This window comes from Rhinolophus sinicus, chromosome 13 (genome assembly GCF_057876585.1).
Source record: "Rhinolophus sinicus isolate RSI-liver-muscle chromosome 13, RSI-T2T, whole genome shotgun sequence".
Taxonomy (NCBI): domain Eukaryota; kingdom Metazoa; phylum Chordata; class Mammalia; order Chiroptera; family Rhinolophidae; genus Rhinolophus; species Rhinolophus sinicus.
This window is the reverse complement of record NC_142513.1, coordinates 47,711,335-47,726,078: the sequence shown is the minus strand read 5'-3', so window position 1 is coordinate 47,726,078 and position 14,744 is coordinate 47,711,335. Positions and strand designations below refer to the sequence as shown.

Here is a 14,744-nt window from a genome sequence, read left to right as displayed (position 1 = left end):
TGCAATCCCACATAAATTGAAGAATTGGGTTTTCCATTTGACCAAACAATGCGTTGAGCTGTTGATAGGGTTTACACTGAGTCTGTAGATCACTTTGGGTAGTGCTGTCATCTTACCAATATTAAGTCTTGCAATCAATACACACAAGATTTCTTTCCACTTACTTATGTCTTCTTAAAATTTCTTCAGCAATATCTTATAGTTTCTAGGGTACAAGTCTTTTGCCTCCATCATTAATATATTATTCCTAAGTATTTCATCCTTTTAGATGCTACTGCAAGTGGAATTGCTTTCTTAATATCATTTTTGGAGTGTTCATTGTGAGTATCAAAAATACAACTGATTTTTATATGTTGATTTTTAAATCTACAATTTTGTTTCATTCAGTTGTTTTGATCTAGCAGGGTTTTTTTTGGGGGGGATGCATGGAATCTTTAGGTTTTCTACATAGGATCACATCATCTGCATACAATTTTATTCCTTCCTTTCCAATTAGAACAGATATAGCAGAAGCAGGCAGATTCAGTCTTTCACAAATGAATATGATTTTAATTCAGAGATTTTGACATACAGCTCTTATCATATGGGGAAGTTTCCTACTCTTCCTCCTAGTTGTTTGCACATTTTTACCATAAAAGGGTGTTGTATTTTGTTAAATGCTTTTCCTACATTAATGGAGATGATGGTGGTTTTTTTCTTTATTTTATTAACATCATTTTCCTATGTTGAATCATCCTTGCATTCCATGTATAAGTCCCACTAGGTCATGGTGTTGGTTGTTAAATTCAGTTTGCTAGAATTTTGTTGAGGATTTCTGCATTAATGTTCATGAGGGATATTGGTCTGTGGTTTTCTTTTCTTGTAGCGTCTTTGTCTGGTTTTGGTATCAGGGTAATACTAGCTTCATAGAATGAGTTGGGAAGCACTTTCCTCTTCAATTTTTTTTTAAATGAGTTTGATTTTGCATTAACTGGAGTTAATTCTTCTTTACATGTCTGCTAAAATTCATCAGTGAAACCATTTTTGGGGGCTTTTTTCGTTGGGAGGTTTTTTATTACTGAGTCAATCACCACACTGGTTATCAGTCTGTTCAGATTTTTCTTTCTTCGGGATTCATTTTAATGGTTTGTGTGTTTCTAGGAATTTGTCTGTTTCATCTAGGTTATCCAATTTTCTGTCATGCAATTTTTCATAGTATTCTCTTATAAACCTTTTTATTTCTGTAAATTGGTAGTAGTAATGTTCTTTTTGTCATTTCTGATTTTAGTTGAGTCTTCTCTGTCTCTTTTTTAGTCCATCTAATTAAAGTTTTGCCCATTTAGCTGATCTTTCAAAGGATCAAATTTTGGTCTCATTTGTTTTTCTACATATTTTTAAGTACTCTCTATTTTATTTATCTCCAATCTGCCCTTTATTATTTTATTCCTTCTGCTAGCTTTTGGGTTTAATTTACTCTTCCTTTTCTTTTTCTTTTTCCCCCAAGTTCCTTAAGGTGTAAAGTTGAATTCTTTTTAATGTGTCTACAGGTATAAATTTCTCTCTTAGCTCTGCTTCCGAATATCTCATAAGTTTTGGTATTATTGTAGAATGTCTATTTCTCCTTTTAATTCTGTGAATGTTTGCTTCATATATTTTGGAATTCTGATGTTTGGTGCATATATGTTTATAACTGTCATATCTTCTTAGCGAATTGACTCATCAATATATATGGTGTTCTTTGACTTAAACTCTGTTTCATCTCATATTAGTCACTTCAGCTCTTTTGATTTCTATTTGTGTGAAATATGTTTTCCATCTTTTCACTTTCAAAATTATTTGCATATTTAGATGTAAAATAAGTCTCTTAGAGATAGCAGATGGATCCTGTTTTATTTTTTAATCCATTCTGCTCTTGTATGAGAAGTTTAATCCACTTATACTTAAAGTAATTACTGATAAGGATAGACTTCTGCTATTTTGTTATTTGATTTTTGTATGTCCTATCGCCTATTGTTTCTTCGTTTCCTCCACCTATGTTGTCTTTCGTATTTAGCTGATTTTTTTTTATAGTAACATGTTGTTGTTTTTTTAAAGTTGCTTTTTTTTTTTTTTTTATTGGGGAAGGGGTACAGGACTTTATTGGGGAACAGTGTGTACTTCCAGGACATTTTTCCAAGTCAAGTTGTTGTCCTTTCAATCTTAGTTGTGGAGGGTGCCGTTCAGCTTCAAGTTGTTGTCCTTTCAGTCTTAGTTGTGAAGGGCACAGCTCAGCTCCAGGTCCAGTTGCCATTGCTAGTTACAGGGGGCGCAGCCCACCATCCCTTGAGGGACTCGAGGAATTGAACTGGCAACCTTGTGGTTGAGAGCCCACAGGCCCATGTGGGAATCGAACCGGCAGCCTTCGGAGTTAGGAGCATGGAGCTCTAACCACCTGAGCCACCGGGCCGGCCCCTATAGTAACATGTTTTGATTCCCTTCTCATTTATTTTGTCTATTTTCATTTTGGTTACCATAGGATTATATATAACATCTCAAAATTATAATAGTCTAATTTGAATGGATAGCAGCTTTGGTTTAACTACATATAAAACCTCTATTCAATTTGCTTTGCACATCCCTATGTTATGATGTTAAAAATTGCATCTTATTACAATTGTCTACCTAGTAACATAGATTTGTAATTATTTTTATGTACTTGTCTTTTAAATCATGTAGAAAATAAAAAGTGTAGTTACAAACAAAAATTTAAATAATACTGGTTATATTTACCTTCATTGGAAATCTTTACGTCTTCATTCACCGTCAAGTTACTATCTAGCACCCTTTCATTTCAACTTGACAGACTCCCTTTGTCCTTTCTTGCAGAGCAGGTGTAGTGGCAATAGAGTTCTTCAACTTTTGTTTTTCTGGGAATTTATTCATTCCTCCTCTGTTTTGCCAGATATAGAATTCTCTCTTGACAGTTTTTGTCTTTCAACACATTAAATATTTAATTATCCTACTGTCTCTGGCCTCCAAGTTTTCTAGTGAGAAAGTGGCAGATAATCTCTGTGAGGCTCCCTTATACTTGACGAGTTGTTTCATCTTGATGATTTCAAGATTCTCTCTGTGTCTGTGGCTTTTCACAGTTTAATTGCATGTGTCTTAGTGTGGGTCTCTGGTTTTATCCAACTTGAAGTTCATTAAGCTTCTTGGATTTGCACATTCATGTTTCTCATGACATTTGGGAAGTTTTTGGCCAATATTTCTTCAAATAATCTCTCTACGCCTTTCTCACTCTCATCTCTGGAGACTCTTATAATACATATTTTGGTGCACTGGATAGTTTCTGATAAGTCCCTTTGGCTCCAGTCACTTTTCTTCAATCTTTATTCTTTCTGTTCCATCGACTCGATAACTTTAAATCGTCCTATTTTCAAAACTGTCTACTCTTTCTTCTGCCTGCTCAAATCTGCTGGGGAATCCCTTTAGTGAATTCTTTAATTATTGTATTTTTCAGCTTCAGAATTTGCTTGGCTCCCTTTTACAATTTCTGTTTATTTTATTTTGTTCATTTTATTCATATATCATTTCCCCAATTTCTTTTAGTTCTTTGCCCATGTTTCCTTTAGCTCTTTGAGCATAGTTAAGACAGACGATTTAAAGTCTTCATCTAGCAAGTTCAATGTCTAGCTTATTCAAGGATGGTTCCTGTCAATTTATTTTGTTCCACTGAATGGATAACATTTCACCATTTCTTAGCATGTCTTGTGATGTTTTTCCTTGAAAACTTGGCATTTGACTATTATTAGGTTGGTGCAAAAGTAATTGCGGTTTTTGCAATTATTTTTAACCTTTTAAACTTCAATTACTTTTGCACCAATCTAATATAATATTGTAACTCTGGAAATCAGATTTTCTCCTTCCCCTAGGGTTTGCTGTCCTTTCTTTCTTTCTTTTTTTCCTTCCTTCCTTCCTTCCTTCCTTCCTTCCTTCCTTCCTTCCTTCCTTCCTTCCTGCTTTCATAGTCTGTTTTGAGATATTTCTAAACTTTAAAGAAAAGACTATTCTTTGTCAAATAAAATCAGTAAAGTCTCTGTTCCATTAGTTCATGTTCAGGTAATGTTTTAACAAAGATTTCTTTGAACGCCAGGAGCTAAAAAACGAACAAATGAGACAGAATAGCCACCTTTGCAGTCTTTGCAGACTGACCCTGTGCGTGCACATTCCTTCGTCACTTAGCTAGGACAGCTCTGAGCCTAGGGACCAGCCAAGGTGAAAACTTGAGGTCTTCTCAGGACTTTCCCAATATGTCTTGCATGGGCAGATGCATGGCTTTCTAAATTCACCTGTACATGTAGCTGCTTTTGAACGACTTACTTTCCCAAAGTCTCACCCCAGCTTCTCCTTTGGGCCTTAGATGATCTATTTTATATTTCTGCCCAGAATCTCTTCCCCTGCCTAAGTGTGGGTCCGGGCTTCCGCCTGTCCAAGACCAAAATCGCCTGTGCACCAGGGAGGAGAGGGGAAATGGCAGGTAAAAATGTCACGAAAATTTCCTACTGTTTTGAATATAGCTTTTCGTTATTTGGCATTTGGTTGGTTCCTGTAAACTACGGAATATTTTGCAGAGCTCCTGCCATGTTGGTTCAGATAGCTTCTGTTTGTTTCCTGATGGGTCTGTGGAGAAACACGAGCTCGGAGCTTCTCAGTCTGTCATTTTGCTGACCTCACTCCCCAGTAGAGATCTTTAAAAGCAAGAGGAGGAGGATGTTTATAAAGATAAAGATGAAATTAATGAACAGAATTATGATGTAAAATCAAAGGCTAGCTCTTTAAAAATATAAATAAAATAGATAAATATTTCTTGGTGCTACTTAACAAAATTATAAATGAAGAAGAGAAAAGAACAATGTGTTTTATAGGACAATGCATATGTACATGCCAATGAATTAGAAAGTCCAGGTAGGGGGCCGGCCCAGTGGCTCAGGTGGTTAGAGCTCCGTGCTCCTAACTCCGAAGGCTGCCGGTTTGATTCCCACATGGGCCAGTGGGCTCTCAACAAGGTTGCCAGTTCAACTCTTCGAGTCCCGCAAGGGATGGTGGGCAGCGCCCCCTGCAACTAAGATTGAACACGGCACCTTGAGCTGAGCTGCCGCTGAGCTCCCAGATGGCTCAGTTGGTTGGAGCGCATCCTCTCAACCACAAGGTTGCCGGTTCAACTCCCACAAGGGATGGTGGGCTGCGCCCCCTGCAGCTAGCAATGGCAACTTGACCTGAAACTGAGCTGCGCCCTCCACAACTAAGACTGAAAGGACAACAACTTGAAACTTGAAACTGAACAGCACCTTCCACAACTAAGATTGAAAGGACAACAACTTGACTTGGAAAAAAAGTCCTGGAAGTACACATTGTTCCCCTTCTCCCCCACCCCCCAAAAAAGAGTACAGATAAAAAGGACATTTTCCTGGAAGACATGAATTTTTATGATTGGTACAAGAAGAAAACATAAAGAGACCAGTAGGTATAATATCAGACATTGAAGCTGTGAGTGCCGGGGTGGAAAATATCATTCAAGAGCCCATTAAAAGTACCATTCATCTATAAAAAACATTTCATACTAAGTATATATTTATGGGTTAATTCTTTAAATACTTACTGGAACATTAATCCTTTTAAGAGTAGATATTTACCATATAATATACTCTATTACAGAACATATAAAAAGAGATAAATCTTCTTGGTTCATATTATGTGAAAACGCACAAGGAAATCTAAAGGCAGATGTTCTCTGTCACTTTGTTTAACAGAATCCACGTGGTATATATCACAGATGCATGAGACGGCCCTTTACCACCCCACCATTGTATAATTTACTAGGGAATTTCAGTGAATTGTTTCATGGTTCTTGGAAACTTCAGCCAAGTTATGATGTTATTAGGGGTAAGAGTAATGAGAGAGGGGGAACTAACTTGGGAATAGATTTCTTGGGAGAGTTTCCAGCCATGCCAAAGGGACAGTAACTCTTCCAGTTGGGACTCTAGAAGGAGTGGTGCCTGCTTCACACTTGGCAAAACTAAAGCAGTCTCGATGTGGCAAGATAGAGGAGAATGAATGGGAGTGGGGTTGTTAGACTAGAAATGCAGGCACATTTCCTGTGGATCACACATGAGCTACGTGGGAAAAAATGGAGGATCTGGAGGTATCCTCTATAACAAGGCTGCCTAAGTGGGTAGAGAGATGGAAGATGACCATGAAAGATGGATTCCTCCAGCTAAGGAAAGAATTACAAGGGACTCCACAGAATAAAATCATATTCTACCTTCCACTCCCCCCAACCACCAGTGCCCACCAGTGATCAAGGGACCAGTTGCAGAGAGGTGCCCAGTGGTGGGAAGCTCTGAGAAGAGTCACTTTTCAGTATCTTCTAAGTCCAGAGAGTACAAGGCCACCAAAAAATGGTACCAGTTCAAGTAGAACTTTTCTTATTTTCTTTCTACCCCCAAAATAAATCTTCAAAATGGGAGGAGTCACACGTCAGCTATCAAGCTGGGTTGGGGAGGGGTAGAGAAGTAGAAGCAGAGCAGCTGAGAAGTCATCTATCTTCCCTTTGCCACTACAGGCCTCCAGCCTGAAATAGGGCTGGGCTGTGGGGAGTGAAAATATTCATGCTAAATCTGAATTTAGTGTTAAACACTGACTTGAGAATTCCCGTGTAACATAAAGATAGAGAAAGGACTATTACTGTAATACTGGCCAAAAACCACAGGAGTTCTCCCAATTTTTATCCAAGGCACTAAAACAAAACTGCATTATGACTAGATCGCAAGGTATATTTATGACTGATAAACTGGTTGTCTAAGGAGTTTTAAAAGAACAATCGTAACTTAGCCATGGGTAAAGCAAATTTCTTCTCCTCAAATTTTTAGGAGAATTACCCATCATGATAAAATAGGATTTGTCTCGGGAATTCAAGGATGGATCAAGGTAGGGAATTAATACATCATAGTTACAGGTTAAACAAGAAAAATGATCATATAAATGGAGATTGAATTAATAAAATCTATTTCTATTTCTGATATGTAAGAAAAGTAATCTAGGGCCAAGCATCAGATTTATAATTAGTTGTTGAATATAAACTCCATGCATTGGTGATATCTGTGTTTTCAACTCATGACAGTTTCCAGAAACTTATTGACAGTCAAAAGGCAATATATGTATATATTAGAAATAGAATAAATGAATTAAATAAATAAATTAGAAATAACAGTGTGCAGTATCTCCTAGTTCTTCATTATAATAGGAGTGCTTCTTGTGCCCCACTATGAAAGATGATTTGTACTTATAGTTCAATGTAGTTATGACTCATTCTTTTACGTCCATTAAAAAACTAATATATATAATATATATATAAAATAAAAATATATATAATATATATCAAATATATATTAGTTGGGGCAACCGGATGGCTCAGTTGGTTAGAGCGCAAGCTCTGAACAACAAGGTTGCTGGTTCAATTCCCACATGGGATGGTGGGCTGTGCCCCCTGCAACTAAAGATTGAAAACAGTGAATGGACTTGGAGCTGAGCTGCGCCCTCCACAACTAGATTGAGGGACAATGACTTGGAGCTGATGGGCCCTGGAGAAACACACTGTTCCCCAATACTCTCCAATAAAATTTTATATATATATATATATATATATATATATATATATGCTATCCAATTAAATTTGAATGTCAGATAGACAAGAATAATTTAAAATATGTATATATATATATATATATATATATATATATGTTAGTTTTGTAATGGAAATAAAAATGAGTCATAACTACATTGAACTAAAAGTACAAATCATCTTTCATAGTGGGGCACAAGAAGCACTCCTATTATAATGAAGAACTAGGAGATACTGCACACTGTTATTTCTAATTTTTTTTTTTCATTTTCTGGAAGTTGAAATGAATGTAATAAAACAGGAAACCAAAATTAAAACTCATGAAAATGAAGATTAAAAAACCCCATCATTATAACCTACATGATGGCAAGATTAAAATCCTCAAGTTTATTAACTAAACTGTTAGAAATAGTAAGAGATTAGTTAGGCTGGGTATGATATTAGATAAATTTGCATAAACAAAGGTAGCTATAAACAAATAGATCGATAGCTTTCCCACATATCAGTCAAAGTCAGTTGGAAAAATAATGTAAAAATGATCCCATTCCTGATAGTACCACACTTATAATAAGCAGGAATAAACTTATCAAGAAACTAGTGGCCTGACTATGAAGGAAATAACAGTACTTAACTAGAGCCATGAATGAAGATATAAATTAATGCAGATGTGTCATGATCATGTAGGAGATATTGACTATGGTACAGTGAAATTATGAAATTTAATGAGCATAATTCCAACCAATAACTCAAACTTTTTTTTTTTTACGAATTTGATAAAACAAATGATTCTAAGTTATGCAGAAGAATAAATGGGCAAATATTAGAACAAATAGCTACCCATTCAGGAAGAGAAAATTGAATACCTTACATCGCACACCAAGAGAAATTCTGATAGATTAAGGACTAAATGGAAAATATGAAAATATAAGTACTACAAAAAGAAGAATTGGAACTTAAAGTTAATCCTCATACAACATTTTTTCCTTTTACCCATCTGGCACTGCTCTAGGCTTACAGGGCAGAACAATAAACAAGACAGAAGCAGTTCTTTTCTAAGAGTTTATATTCTCATGGTGGCTTCTCCACCATCATGGATGGAAACAGAGAGTCAATAAAAATAAGAAATGCAATAAAATGACAAGATAATGTCAAACCTGGATAAGTGCTATGTTAAAAATAAAACAAGATGATGTAATGGGAAGGGGAAGATGATCAGAGCCGGATTCTCGTTGTGGAGGTGACAGATGAACTGTCTTCAATTGTATAATTACATAATGAGGTGAAAAACAGGAATATCTACTAACAAAGTATTACACCTGGCAGAGCATGTGCAAGGCCCTGAGACTGGGGCAGCCTGAAGATTTCCAAACAGCAGAAGGCGGCATCCTGGAAGCATGACGAGGGAGGAGAACAGTGGTCAGAGAGGGGTTAGGACTACAGGAACCAAATCCATGAGTAGTGAAGGATGCCAAGGAAAGCCGACTTTTCAAATGATTAGGGACCTGCACTGTCTATTTTGAGGGAAGAGAAGAGTGAGTAACAGGCATGTCAGATGTTCTCTTTGTTAATGGGAAGATAAAGAAGTGTCTGTGTTTTCAATTAAAGTATGAGGTGATGTCATCAAATGAGAGTGAGGAGGACGTTTGACATGAAGGTGTCAAAGGGGCTTTATAAGCAAGGGAATAATGAATGTACTTGGGATTGAGATTTGACGAGCCTGAATTGAAAGTGAAACAGGTGATTTTCTCCAGCGTTAAGGGATAAAGAAACCAGGTTATTTATAGTAGCCCTAAATAATTGTAAAGCCCAAAGCAGGTGTCACAACCCTAAAACTAATGTGCAATTTACTGCTGGTGGGAGTAAAAATTGGCATAATCCTTTTTGGATTATGTTATTTATTTATGTAAAAGGAATTGGGAGACCCTGACGAAACACGAGTTTGGGAATCAATCACGGGCGCGCTATTCATCTTGTGAACATCCATCTTTTCTGGGGGAAAAGGTGTTTGAGCAGAGCCACTGTATAACATATAGTTTGGGAATAAGATGGTGGCACAACCAAACAGGTGACTTGATTTGAATCTTCTGAAATAAGTTCTAGCTTCATTTCAACACTGCATTCCACCTTTAAGAATGGGAATGAGAACTTGAACACTTGAATTAATTTTTAACAGCAAGTGGGAACTTTGCAATATATTTTCCAGCCCATTTTGCAATAAGCTTCTCAGGTTGAACATGGCTACATTGTTTTGACAAAGATAACTTAACCTCGGGCACCCAGGCACTTTGGGGAGCTGACCAAACACGTTGTGCGAGCCAGTTCCTAGCATCAGAGAAAATGTCCAAAGACACGGAAAGCATGGCCTGAAGATCATGTTACAAAGTTTCCTCAGTGGCGCAAGGTGAGACATTCGATGACATCCAGTGACCATTAGACTGGAAAAGGAAGATGGGAAGACAGGAGAGGGACAATGATTGCCTTCTCACAGAGCAGTAAACTTCGGCCTGGCGCCAACGGAAACAGAGAAGCTTGACGGGAGCAGGATGAGGACCTGTGAGACGCTCACTCAGCCAGGACACTCGAGCTCCTGAGAAGGTCGTGGTGCCCAGGAATTCTCAGAGGGCCCAGCTGTTCCTTCAGGATGGTGGGCAGGGCTCACCCAGAGCATTAGCTCACATCACATGGTGACATGGACGTGGGCAGCAGGCTCGGTTCACTGTCGTATTCAGCCAAGCTCTAGCCTGTGCTCAAGGTCCTGTCAGGCCAAGTTCAAACTCAAGGGGCTATCACAATCACTGAGAAAATAGTTCATGATTTAAAACGACCTTGTATCACTGAAAGAACACGGTCACTCTCCAGGGTTTATGTGAGCACGATGGACACTTTTGCAGCGTCATCACAGTAACGGATTCATGATTTCCCAGAATAAGACTGAGATGACCTACAAACCTACGTCATGGGCAGCTCACCCACAGCCAGAGAGCTCTGTCTGCCCTTGATAAAGCAGGGCCCTCACTGACCCTATACAGCCACAGCTAAATGGCGATTGACCTACCAGCATGGACTACTACAGCTGCGTACTCAGGGCTGAAGCCAACCCCAGCACCCAGGGGTGAGAAGAATTCGACCCTAAGGTCTCAGGCATAGAGCCAGGCCACCTAGTATCTCAGGGACACAGCCAGGAGGAACGTAACCTCTGCTGGGTTGGACCCCATCGGCAGGTGCACACAAGGAGAATAAAAATCCCAGTGCTCCATACGCCTCCCAAGTCCTTAGCTGCACTGCCTGGGCCTCCCTCAGGCCCAGGCCATGCACCTATTGGCCAGAAGGATACACTGCATCTCTGGGATTACACACCTGGCCCATCCCTTGCTTGCCACATCACCAGCATGGTCCCGTGAATACAACAGAGAGGGGAAGGAAGGTAGAATTTGGGGCAAATGCGAGAATAAAAGGCGTCACCAACGTGAGAGCTCAGCTATTTGTTATCAAACACACACTGGTGTGCATGTGTGTATGTGTATGCAAATATCATGGAGAATATATGCAAATGATGTGCAGTTCTCATAGAATAACACAGAATATGTATATACATGAATTTAGTAACATTATCAGTATTTTGAAACACTAATGTTTTTTGTCCAAAAATTCAAGTTACTTCAAAGTCAAATTAATCTCTAGCTACGTGTGCTTTTTAATCTAAAGGCAAAGATTTCTAGATTAGCCAGTTTCGAAGGGATCTGACGGCACAGAGGAGCTGCTAAGCTCATGTGCGATATAGTGTCTGCTGTTCGTAAATGTTCTTTCCGAAAGCTTGCCCTGGTCCACGTCGATCTGAAGAGTTGTCTCAAAAGTACGACACTCTAAGTAAGGATCTAAGGAGGATATGGAGACTACATTTGAATAAAAACCGCAATTTACTGAGAAGTCCATTTACTGATTTAAGGCTGTTTGAGATGTATAATGGATGTACACTTTTTACAGGGCTTTGTTTTTGTTTTGTTTTTAGGTTATTGTACAAAATTTGTTACTGAAAGTTTCTCATAGCTTATTACTACATTACTATTTAATTGTTATATATTAATTTGCAGGCAAAGTATTAGCTAAAGATATGGTTTTATTCTGTTGTGTTTTTTTTTGTCACTCTTGCCTGTTTATGGTGTTAAATCAAATACTTTTAAATAGAGTTTGGAAATTTATTACAGTTCTTCCATTTATAGCATATCATTCTGTCTGTGATGGTCCTAATGTTTATGTTCCTTAAAACTCAGATGTTAAAATCCTAGCCCCCAGCAGTGGTGGCATTGAGAGGGGAGGGCTTAAGTCCTGAAGGTGGAGTCCTCATGAATGGGACTGGTGTCCCTTATAAAGGAGACCCACATAACTCCTTGGCCTCTTCCACCACGGGGGGACACAGCAAGAAGGTGCCTGCTGTACGAGGAGGAGGGTCCACACCAGACACTGAATCACCTGGCACCTTGATCTTGAACGTCCAGCCTCCAACTCTGAGAATAAATGTCTGCTGTTTATAAGCCACCCAGTCCACGGTATTTTGTCCCAGCAGCTGAAAGGACTAAGACACTATCCCAAAAGGTTTCAAGCTCTTCGCTTTTAATGGAGACATAGTCACGTACCCTCTCTGGTAAGAAAATTTAAAAAAGAGAACTCAAAATGCAGAGAACTCAAAAAGCAGGTTTCGTTTAAAAGCCAAGAAGGCATAGCCTAATTTTTATTAATATTTGCTTCCCCACTACAAACACACACCCCCCCCCCCCACTATTCAGATTTTTTGGGGAGTGGGGCAGCTAAATGAATGACATGTCTCCTCATTTTATGCTCACATGGTTTCTGGGTAATTTTTTATACCACTGATGTCCCTATTAGAACCTCCAGAAATTTACCACCACAGCTCTCATTTCTGGGCAAAAAATACAAAATGCTGAAAATGGCCCAAAGAAACATCGATCTATCAAATATATGGTGATGGAAGGAGAACTGACTCTGGGTGGTGAACACACAATGGGATTTATAGATGATGTAATACAGAATTGTACACCTGAAATCTATGTAATTTTACTAACAATTGTCACCCCAATAAATTAAAAAACAAACAAACCATTAATCTAGACTCTGCACAGTAACACCATAGCTCAGTTGACATGTGCCACTTTTTTTTTGTCTTACAGTTAAAAAAAACTCTGATTTTCACTAAAATTTTGAGTCTTGTTCTCTATATTGCTGTTTTTAGAAAGTTACTCAACACAGTCCACTTTAGGCAATGTTAAATTATTCCCTTCACTCATCTCAAAGCTCGGAAAGTCACAGTGGTGTGGATTTAGATGTATATTGTCATGATTCCACTTGGACCTGCTCACTCAGGTACATGGCTGTGGACTCACAACACTTTGAGATAAATCCTTCCTCCAAGACACCCATCTGTGTCCCACTCAAGACTGTGGGTCACCCCAGGAGGCCTCAAGGGCACTTTTAGGCCAGGAGATCAAGAAAGACAAAAATCAGTGTAAAAGGAACTCAAGAGACAAATGATTTTTAAGAGCACCATTTAGCAAGCGGCTAATATTCACAAAGCATCATGGGAAGGCCTGATGGTTTCCAGGGTAACCAAAGAAGCCCAGGGCCTCCTGGGGGCTCCAGACAGCAGTCCAGTTTCCCAGCAGGAAGCCTCCCACTCAGTCATTCCCATAAATATACAGCCACCACCTCATAAGACTCCGTGGAGACCATAGCCTTATCCGTATAACAAAACGTTTTTTCCAACTCTTCCCCCCTCCCCCCCCCCAACTCTGCAGATGGCTTTGGGAAAACTTTCCTAAAAGCTTCCGCAATGTCAGGGCAATATTAGCCACAGGACTTTGTGGCTGTAACATGGGAAATCCATCCCTAGGGAGTTGGGTTCTCTGATACGCAGCCTGGTTCTATCAAAGCAGCCCCAGGAGGCTGAACCTTTGCTCAATGACTATTTATAGTAATAGTAGTGCCCCAAATCTTACAAGGTTTCTTTGTCTGCAAAGCTCAAAGTGTTTCACGGCTGTCTCCTACTTAGTCTGAGGGCGTGGCCTCACCTACTCTCAGCACGTGAGACGTTCAAGGCCAGCGCACCACACAGCCCTGAGGGGCACACAGACCTGAGCCCGTACAGCACGGTGCCATCCGGATGCAGACGGATCATGCGGTTCTTCACCGTCACTCCGTGCACAAATGACTTTTTGTCATTTAAGAAATACGTGTCAGGCACCCACAGCTGGTCAGCCACTCGGTTGTCGAGCGTGAGGTTGAGAGGGATCCCAGAATAGGCGAGTCTTTTATCTCTCCAGTATTGTTGGAAATACATGGTTAATGTGTAATCCTGGGGACAAAAAGAAAAGAAAGCAATTAGTCTGTGTGCAGCCACAGGCGAATCTGCTCCACCATGGGCCAAATCCAGGTTGGAATCCAGGAGAAGTGGGCATTATTTTCGTGCAAGGTAGGGAACAGTGGTGACTTGCTTGTGCAGGCAAGGACCAGGTTTCATAGGCATATGTCACGTCTATCTATAAGTGCTCTGTTTTATTTAGGTCAGAACCAGACTGAACAAATTGGCATTTAAGAGAAAACTACACAGAAATGAACGCCCAAAGTAAAAGGTCATCTGGCAGGGATGGTTGCTGGCAGGGAACTTGAGTGCCCCTGGAAGGGTCCCTGTCAGTCCACCTCCCGCCAGGCAGTCATATGCCTGGACCACCCAGGACAGACGAGCAATACCTATGGGACTCTCCACTGTGAGCCGGTTCTGTCCTCTGCCCTCCCCAAGGGCAAACACCCACTGCAGGCACATGACCTGACCTGTGAGAGGTCTCTATGCCTCGTCCATCACATCGTCTTTTGCTTCCAGATTGCCATGGCCAATTCTGCACTAACTGGGCCATGTTATCACCTTAAGGGGATGACATACTCGTGTAGGGCAAATGGGAGGCTGACACTGAAGCCAGATGTGGGAGGACAGAGACGACCACAGTGCGGCCCCCACATGCTTGCCAACAAAGTAAGCAAATATCTGGGCAGATGGCCCGCCTTTTGTTTCTACTTTTGGTTTTGTTTTTGCAAA

The 14,744-nt window shown here is 39.7% G+C and overlaps 1 protein-coding gene across 2 annotated transcripts in view; it reads right to left on the bottom strand.

Annotated features, from left to right (window-relative positions):
* The window catches only part of GABRB3 (gamma-aminobutyric acid type A receptor subunit beta3), a 162,178-nt gene that overhangs the window by 43,477 nt on the left and 103,957 nt on the right, over positions 1-14,744 (bottom strand). For both annotated transcript variants that reach the window (XM_074317238.2, XM_019753228.3), the window contains exon 4: positions 13,786-14,006. In XM_074317238.2, coding sequence (XP_074173339.2) covers positions 13,786-14,006 — 221 coding nt within the window. The remainder of the gene's footprint in view (positions 1-13,785; positions 14,007-14,744) is intronic.